Here is a 9057-nt window from a genome sequence, read left to right as displayed (position 1 = left end):
TCCTAACTGGTCCCCTTTCTGTTCCCTGCCCCAAGTGGGAACATTAAATTGACCCTACAGTTCTGTTCTGATGAACCTGGCCCAGGTGTGGGAGTCAGGCAGGGAAGAATCAACAGCCTTGAGACCTGGGTTTCTGTCTTTAGGACATTCCACAGCAGTGACAGTGCCGACTGGTGTCTGGGAAACACCAGTTTTCCTTCCCAGTACCTTTGTCCCTGTTTATTCAGGATGTAGTAAACATTTGATTGTCATCCTGCCTTAATTAAATAGAAAAAAAAAGTCAGTACTCTAGAATTTTGGTACATTTCAAATATATTTTATTACTTTTCTTTTCGTCTTAGAAAGAATATCAAACCTGCATGCAGTGCTAATGGTTCCTGACATTTACATAGCATATGACACCATAGAGCGATGCGGCGTACAATGAAGGGGCCCGTGTAGGGCTGGCCTTCCTAAGAGTGTATTTACAAAGGGAAGGGCATGTGGTCATCTTAAAGAGGACTGCACCAGCAGAAGACTGCACTGTTTAACACTGAAGGGTTGCATGGGGAATCACAGAGAGATTGCTTTAGTACTGCATATTCCATTGTCAAGAGGGAAAGAAACAGGCTTTGAAGGCTCTTGCTCGTCAGCAGCATGTGTGTCTGTAGTTGTATACTGTGCATGTATTTGTATAGATTTAAGTTTTCTCCTAAGATTTTCACTGACAGTGTCAGTAACTTCAGGGGCTTTCAAAGCATGAAAGATTGAAGTGGTGAATTTTTCACAAATGCTCACGTTGGAGAGAAGACCCAACCCCTTCCTAAAGGACCATCTATCTGCTTCACCATCCGAGGATCTTGGAAATGTTTCCAAGGATGTGTAAAAATTAACCGCAGGGATAAAGCATATTTCTCTGACAGCCGAACTTGAGTTCGTCAAAGAGCAGATGCAGAGAAATCCGCTCTGGCTTGTCCTGTGACTGGGGCCGCTGCTGAGTCCCCCCACGGCTGTGACCGGCCGTGAGCCCAGGAGAGCTCGTGGCCCCTGTGCCGAGGCGCCAGGACTTCTGAGCAGAAGCTTCCTGCACTAGGAAGAGAGCGATGCTGTTATGAAATGTCTCAACCAAGTTCCCTGTTCCTCCCAGGCGCTTATAAAGCTCAGATGTACAGTGATGTCTGGACAAATACAAAAAAAAAAAAGCATTTTTTTTTTTTTTATACAAAGGAAAGGCATGAGTTTCCCCACTTTTCGGTAAAAAGAGGCTTGTGATGAAATCTGGAGCTCAAGAGAAGGATCTCACATCTGGAAACCTTTTGCACACAGCTATAAAATGTAAAAACTGACCCTCTGTGAAAAGTGCTTTGTAACAATATTTAATTTGTGTCTTATGCCTGTGAGAAAGAAAGGGTTTGTTTTTTGAATCTGCAAAGTCCTTTGCTTGTTTCCCAACTGGTGTGAAGTTTTCCCATCAGGGACTTTTCACCCTATTCTTCGTAGACCCTGGGAAGAGAAAACACCCATGTCAGTGGCTCAGGACATGAGGCAGGTAACACACAGGCTGGTGTCTGAGCTGCTCTGCACCTGGCCTGGGGAGTGCCTCTCCCAGGACCACAGGAGCTGGGGAGAAGCAGGGACATCACAGAAGAGGCCCTCACATGGCCATGAAAGCTCCCCTGAACCCGGCTTTGACCTTTCTAAACAGCTTCCACCTCTGCAGTGTCTTTTTATCCTCAAAGCTCTAGGAAGCAAACCATCCTGGTGTATGAGGAGACCAGGTACAGGAGACTTACAGTCAGCCCGCTGCACACTGAATGTCAGTGGTGGGAATGGCATCTGTCTCCAGTGCAGACGTGGAGGGGAGGGGACAGAGGCGCCCCTCCCTCCATTTAGGCTTGCATCTTTGTGTTTTGTCCAATAATACGTGTCCTCCAGAAAAAAAAATCCCATTTCTAGAAGGCAGTGCCTCAGACCCAAGGATGGTTGGTGGGGCTGCAGCTGTCACCTGGCCAGGGGCGCCAGGTCACTTCCTCTAGCAGTTATCAGGCCTGTGAGCACTCCCAAGCTGCCTTTCCCCCTCACTTCCCCAGCCAGCTCTGTTTAGGTCCTTAAATTCCTTCCCTCCTGCCTCATGGCTGCCTGCCGTGGGGTCACATGTCACATTCAGAGTCCATCGCTCCCTCTGCCTTGGTTCTGATTTCTGAGTAATTAGGCACTGAAATCAAATGCCTGATGCTTCTGCTTCTGGCGGCAGTGAAGGCTCTGGGCTCTGAGCTTCGGGGAGCTCCCTAGGCGTGCCCATAGCCTGAGTTGGCTGCTGCCTTCCCCTGGCTCTCTTCAAGGTTCAGGATTCTCTCTCTCTCTCTCGGCAAAGATGACTTTAAGATAGTTCCTTTATTGGGACTTCCCTGGCAGTCCAGTGGTTAAGATCCTGCATTTCAATGCAAGGGATGCAGGTATGATCCCTGATGGGGGAACTAAGATTCCACATGCAGTGTGGTGTGGCCAAGAAAAAAAAAAAGTTCCTTTGTTTCCACCGAGGCATTTTCAACCTTTATAGAGGAAGGGGAGGTGAGGAGGACAAGGGAATGCCCACCTCCTTTTCCAGGAAGGAGGGCATGTGGTGCTAAGCCGCTTCAGTCGTGTCCGACTCTTTGTGACCCCATGGACTGTAGCCCACCAGACTCCCCTGTCCATGGGATTCTCCAGGCAAGAATACTGGAGTGGGTTTCCAGGCCCTCTTCCAGGGGATCTTCCCAACCCAGGGACTGTACCCACGTCTCTCGTGTCTCCTGCATTGGTGGGCAGGTTCTTTACCATTAGTGCCCCGTGGGAAGCTAGGAAGGACGGATGAGCTCGTTTTGTAAGAAAGTGATGGGAGGCCTGGGAGCAGAGGTGCCCTTATGCTCTCATCCATGGAATCTGCAGGAACAAAAAGAGCAGGACTGCATGGGCCAGACCTGCCCTATTTTCCTCAAAGCTGTGGCCCCAGGTGGAGGGGTAGGGGACAAAGTGCACAAAAGCCGGAATCTCCCAGCAACCTGACAAAGACTTGCCAGCGCTTCTGCGAACTGACTCTGCAGTAGCCTCGTTCCACTTTCGATGACGCAGGGCCTGGAGGGTGACTGGACGGGACTGGACAGGACACGTCCTGCGTGTGTCATGTGAGCTGCCTGCCCTGACCAGAAAGAGGGCTTCATTCTCATCAGATTTTATAGAAAATAATCTCTCGCTCTCATCACTTCCTATTTCGAGCAACTGCAGATGAGGCAGTTTTGGAGCAGCACAAAAGACCCAGGTACCGGGGATGGGCCCAGGCGTCAACTGTGGAGAGCTGGTCGTGGGCAGTGCTTAGGCTGGAAGGGCCTGCTGGTAGGTGGAAGTGGGGCGGGAGGGGGGTCTGGCACTGCTGTAGGAGGGGAAGGTGACACCAGAAGACCTAGCTTCCTGACTTGTGCTCCCAGACGAGTCACTCCCCACCCCCACTGAGCCCCCCTGTGGGATGAGGTGCAGGCACCAGCTCCTGAGGAGCTCACCTGTGTGTATGTGTGTGTGTGCATGCATATGTGTATATGTGTGTGCACACTTCCCTAATCATGCTCTGCGAACACAGTGTAAACAGGCTCTGAGTGTGTGAGAGGCAGGTCTGCTCTAGGACAGGCTCACCTTTAGGAAGCACAGGGGAGTTGGGAACTTGTCTGCCCATTGAAGCCAGACATGGGACCCGAGGAGATCAGAGCCAGGAAGATCTGACTCTGAAAGCTCTTTTCTGAAAATAGGGAAACAGCCCAGAGAGGGCAGACATCTGTTTCAGGGCTCTGGTCATCTGGCCGTTGCTGCCCCCTAGGGTAAGAGTGGCTCTGATTTTAAAGGGTCAAGCCCAAGGTCCCTCCCTGCACCTGCAGCAGAAGGAGTTTATCAGGTTTCTGGGCAGCAGAGGGGCATGGGGCACCTTGAGGGAAGACAGTGTGGTTGGCAAGGAGTTATCCCCATCATCTTGCGGTTGTAGCCAGTTTTAGAGTTAATGAACCTTAAGCAATCGTGTTTCACCAAACCACACAAATCACTGAGAGAGCCATGCCAGGTGGTCATCCAGCCGCTTGACAGGGGGAAACTAGGGGTCAGAAAACTTAAGTTACTTAAACAAGGAGAGGAGTTAAGACTATCACATATCACAATAGAATGAGACAAGCTTTAGTGCACTAAAGAATCGGTTTTTGATGCTTACAGCCATCCAGGAGACCAGTAAGCGCAGCACCGAGCGGCGAGCCCCTTGGCCCTGGGAGTGCGTGAGCAGCGTCTGGGCATCTGCCCACTGAGACAGCTGCGGAGGGCGTTCATGCCCTAGACGAGCTAGACGACCTCGAGGGCGTCGAGGGTCCGGGTTTGGTAGGATGGGGGAGAAGGCGGGCGGGGCGGGGGGGCGGCGGGCCATACCTGCGCTTCTCGTTCCAGGCGTTGTACCATTTGATGAACCGCTTGGTGCTCTGCAGCTTGGGGTGCAGGCAGTGCTCCTGACCCCGGTACCTGGACACGCTCTTGGTGGTGATGCTGGAATGGAGGAGGGCGGGCAGGCGATTGAGAAGCCTGAATGACAGCCCCTCCGAGTGGCCCCCCTCAGGGCACTGAGAGGCGTGGCCTCCTGCCTCCTTTCAAAGAGCCCTACCCATATGCTGCACTCCCTGGTTCTTTCATAAAAGGTTCCGGCTGTCCCCGTAATCTGACTCCACATTCAGGTCTAGCCTTGTACAGAGTGATGGGCTCTCACTTTTTCTCCTGGAGTCTGGGAGAGTCCCCCCACAGCACTCATGCCTCCCTTAGGGAACAAATGTCAGGGGACCCTTCTAGGTCCTCCGAACCTGGGATGGAGAGGTGGAAAGAGCTAACGCCAGCATGGTACACGTGCCAAGACCTCATTCCTTGGATTTGAGGCACTCCATGGCTGGGCTTGAATGTGCTGTGGTCTCTGTCTGATCTTCTAAACCCTAGTTCCCTGGATCCTCTGCAGATTGTTCTGGGGCTGAGCATTTGTTGACCTTGAAGCTGAGTCTTGTTGGCCTTGAAGCCCATTCTGACTCCTGAGTGTGAAGTCCCAGTTATCTCACCCTTGGGCAGGAAAATAAGACTGCCCTTCAGGCCTCTATCCACCAGTGGAGATCTAGCCACATGGTAGAGAAGCAGGTGGCTTTGTACTGAGTGTAGAGCCTGAGTTTGCATCCCAGATCTATCTGTGGGAACCTCTTTGAACCCAGTTTGCTCATCCATAAGATGGGTATAATGATAGGACCTACCTCTTAGGGTTATTGAGATGGTTAGAGATATAATCTATGCAAATTGCCTAGCACAATGAACAGTTACTGTTATCAGCAATTGTCATGGAAGACAGGATGGCCAAGGAGAAGCCTTAAGGTGTGAGGTCCAGGCTGGGAGCGGGGGAGGGCAGGAGAGGCTGCTGCCCAGAACTGCCGTGTCCTTCTCAGCCAGGACTGGGCCAGGGTGGCAGGAGTTCGGGTAGGGAGGAAGGATGGTGTTCAAGAACGAGGGACCAGCTAGTGAACATGGAAGAAGGGAAGGTAAGAGGCAAGGCTGTCACTCCCTGGGAGGTCGCATGCTGGAGGGAGGTGTGGTGGTGGACTGGGTGCTGGGGTGCAGGCTGAGGGGGCAGAGAGAGGTGGTTGGAGGGTGGGGTGGGAGGAGTGGGAAGGGAGGGAGTGAGGTCTGCTAGCACCCCGCTGGTTCCTAACTGAAGTGTCAGGGTGCCCGGGCCAGGTTCTAGAAAGGATCAGGGTTGCCATGAACTCTGGGTCTGCCAGTTGACCGGGAGAGGAAATCGAATTGTGATACCTCAGTGCAGACAGAGTATTTCTGGGCAGCCGGTTCTCTTCCCTTCCCTGTGCTCTGAGTTTCTGGGCCCTCAACATGGCCTCAGCCTCCCAGGGCAGGGACAGGCCTTGTGCTAATGCCAGGTGACTGGCTCCTGCCTTCGCCTGCCCTCTCTGCGAGACCTGGGACTGCCTGGGTCCCTTGCGCCAGATCTCAAGTGTGGGGCACTGCTGTGGAGTGGGATCCAGTTCCCTCCCCCACGGTGCCTGGTTGCTCCACAGGAATTTAGCCTGTGTGTGGCTCTCTGCCTACAATGATGCTTTCGCACTTGGAATAAAAGGCTGTGGCCAAGCCAGATAAAAACCCCCTCCTCAGTTAGCTCCGTGTGCAGGCTGAGGATCCCACATCCTGAAGATTGGGGCAGCAGGGGAGGACCCCACAGAGCTCAAATGCTCAGTCATAAAACGGGGACTTGGAAACTTAGTTGTGGGGTAAAGACGTAAGGATTTCTGCCCCCAGCAATTATGCAGAAACTCTGGGCCCTGTGTCCTTGTCCTTAGCTGTTCTGGGATACTGAGGGTTTCGGCAACAGCTCAGGGGGTACGTGAAACAGATTGCCCTTTCTAGAATCTTGACTCTCCTGGATCCTTCTGAGGGCAAGGACTCCCACTTGCAAAGCACCCTGAGCCTCATCAGAGATGTCTAGGTGACACAGGGCGAACTGGAAAACTTCCTTTAGTTCAGCTTTGGGGCTAAAAACCTGCTTTGGCCAAAAACGCTGGTCCCTCGTGCAGTCTGAAGAGCTCTAGGAGCTTAAGAAGGGAGAAGACCTCCAGCTCTTCAGGGACCGGGGTTGGGTCCTGGGTGTGAGGTGGAGGTTTAGAAGAGGGTCACTGTGTGCAGGGGTCTCCTGAGGCCCCTGCAAGTTTTCACAAGGCTACATAAAGCCTTCTCACACACTTGCCTGGCTGTCAGTTTCCTTTCTATTCTGAAAAGTGTAGCTATGAAAAAGAGCAAGCCTGCTGACGGCAGGTTCTGTCCTTTGCAGATATCACTACACCTCATATCCTATTCCATTTCTCCTGTGAGGACTCAGTAGCTCAGCTTGGTGTGTGGGGCATCCTTCAGCACTGAGAGGAATGCAGCGTTAACTTGCCACATCCCTGTCATTTTCAGCCTGAGAGAGCTGAAAACCCTGAGAGGCTTGTAGCTCTTCCCTCAACTGTGTGACCTCCGGACCCCCACCTTTTCTGGCAGTTTCTCTGGACCTTGGTCTGCAAGGTAAGGGGCGGGGATAGGATTCACCTTAGGTACCCAGGAAAGAAGGCAGAGGGATTCAGCTCAGGCCCAGTATTTTCTGAACTCCCCTAACTTCAGCCCCACTGTGCAGCCCCCAGGTGGCAGTGGGAGGGGGTTGGCGGTGAGAGCTGCCGTGCAGACACTGTGTGGAGGCCTTTGGGCCAGCAGGGCCAGTGAATGGAAGGCACTTGCCCAGACTGAGAATAAAGTGTGTCCTGTTTCTGGGGGAGGGGAAGAGGGGCCAATGGTCCGTGGCAGATATTTGGTAGCGGGTTTGCCAAGGGCTCCCTTCCTGGCCAAGAGCGTATTGATGGGGAAACAGTGGTGCTGGCCTCAAGTGGTTAATTGGGAAGGCAGAGGAGCAAGGAAACTCAGTGTTCTCTTGCTCTGCCCCACTTTTTAAAATATTCTCTGCATCCCCACCAAACAGCGCTCCAGCCTCATGGCATGTTAACCCCAGCAGAGCCCTTTCCACAGGAACCCGCAGAAGTCCAGCTGGTGTCAGAGACTGAGGAATCGCTGGAAGCCAAAAACCAGATGGCCATAGTCCCCCATCCAGAAAAAGGCCCTGAAAGGAGGTTCCTAGGACTTCAGACAATGTTTGTTTTAATCTTCTCCCCAGTAACAGGAAGGCAGGACGCCTCACAGTTTGGGTTCAAGTTTAATAGTTCTGGGTGTATTTTGAGTGACTTCAATTTGGTTGTTCTAAGTTGGCACAGGGAAACCATTTAACCCTGGATTGCCCTAGAAAGGTGGGCTGTGCCACACCTAGGCTATCCGTCGGAAACCTAGCAAGGGTGAACTCAGGGGAGAGGCTGTTTCCGGAGCACAGTACTGTGACCCTTTATTCAAACTCTTCCAGACTGCCGTGCCAGCGTCCTAAGGACTCGCTGGGCAATTGCAAAGGCTCGCCAAGGCCTTGACAAAGGCTGAGAGAAAGGTTTGTTAGGCTGACCCAGCCCCAAGTTGTGCCCCAGCACCGGGTTTAAGAGCAGCGAGCACAGGCTCACGGCGAAGAGCGAGAACTCACATAACCATCTTCTCCTCGCAGTGCGGGTACTTTGGCTTCATTTCCAGCTTCTTCACGTCGCTGTAGCGGATCTTGGGTCCCTTTCGGGAGCACTTGCATTTGGACCCTGAAAGAGAGAGCGCGCGGGGGATCGCTCAGTTGCGCGCGGGGTCGCCATCGCAACTCACTGACCACCCTAGATGCCCGCCCAGACCCTCCGGGATTCCGGGACGCTTAGCAGTTGGCGCTGGGGGTTCCCCAGGACGGGCCGGGCCGGCGCCCAGGGACCTCCCAGGCACTCACCGTCCACGCGCGCGGCGCACAGCGCCAGGAGCAGCAGGAGCAGCGCGGCGGTCAGGAGCCTCATGCTGGCCGAGAGGCGCGGCGCGAGCAGGTTTTCGGGGAGGGCGCCCGCGCGTCCGTATGCCGTGCTCGGCTCTTTCTGCCCGGAGCGCGCCTCCCGGCTCCGCTCACTGCCGCTGCGCCCGTCGGTGGGAGCTTCGGGGCTGTGGCAGCGCAGCGCGCTGTGCGCTCGGCTCTGGGCTCTCTCCACAGCCTCCCTCCTCCCGCCCGGGCCTCTTTTAAATCCGCTCCTGCCCTCGCTGCGAGCGAGCTCATTAATATGCAGAACCACTCGGTGACTCACTGAGATTTCTCAACGCGGCGCGGGGAGGAGACCTTCCCCGCCCGCCGCCCGCCCCGGACCGCGATCGCAGCAGCGCACACTCGGAGCCACGCGCGCACTCGCTCCTCCAAAGCTCACATCCGCTACCCTCTCGCTGTCACACACTCTCTCCTTCACACAGTTGCACACCCAGGGTCTGGCAGGCACACAGAGCCAATGCCCAGCGCCACTTGACGGTGGAGAGAGGCTGCTTAAGGGCACGGCTTTTCTGATTAGCAAGGTTCCCTCTGGCCGGCTGTCGTGAGCCGCGCTGGGAGACCCA

General features: G+C 54.1%; 1 protein-coding gene across 1 annotated transcript; it reads right to left on the bottom strand.

The window, feature by feature from the left end:
* Positions 1-301: 301 nt before the first annotated feature.
* CXCL14 (C-X-C motif chemokine ligand 14) lies at positions 302-8687 on the bottom strand. Its single transcript, XM_055431062.2, has 4 exons — positions 8414-8687; positions 8132-8237; positions 4417-4530; positions 302-1482 (listed from the first exon to the last, which is right to left on the bottom strand). The coding sequence occupies exons 1-4, from the start codon at positions 8475-8477 to the stop codon at positions 1467-1469; spliced, it is 300 nt and encodes a 99-aa protein (XP_055287037.1). The 5' UTR covers positions 8478-8687; the 3' UTR covers positions 302-1466.
* Positions 8688-9057: the final 370 nt, after the last annotated feature.

The sequence above is a fragment of the Moschus berezovskii genome, chromosome 8 (genome assembly GCF_049115385.1).
Source record: "Moschus berezovskii isolate FMDL1 chromosome 8, NW_MosBer_1.0, whole genome shotgun sequence".
NCBI lineage: Eukaryota > Metazoa > Chordata > Mammalia > Artiodactyla > Moschidae > Moschus > Moschus berezovskii.
This window is presented reverse-complemented; position numbering and strand designations above follow the sequence as displayed.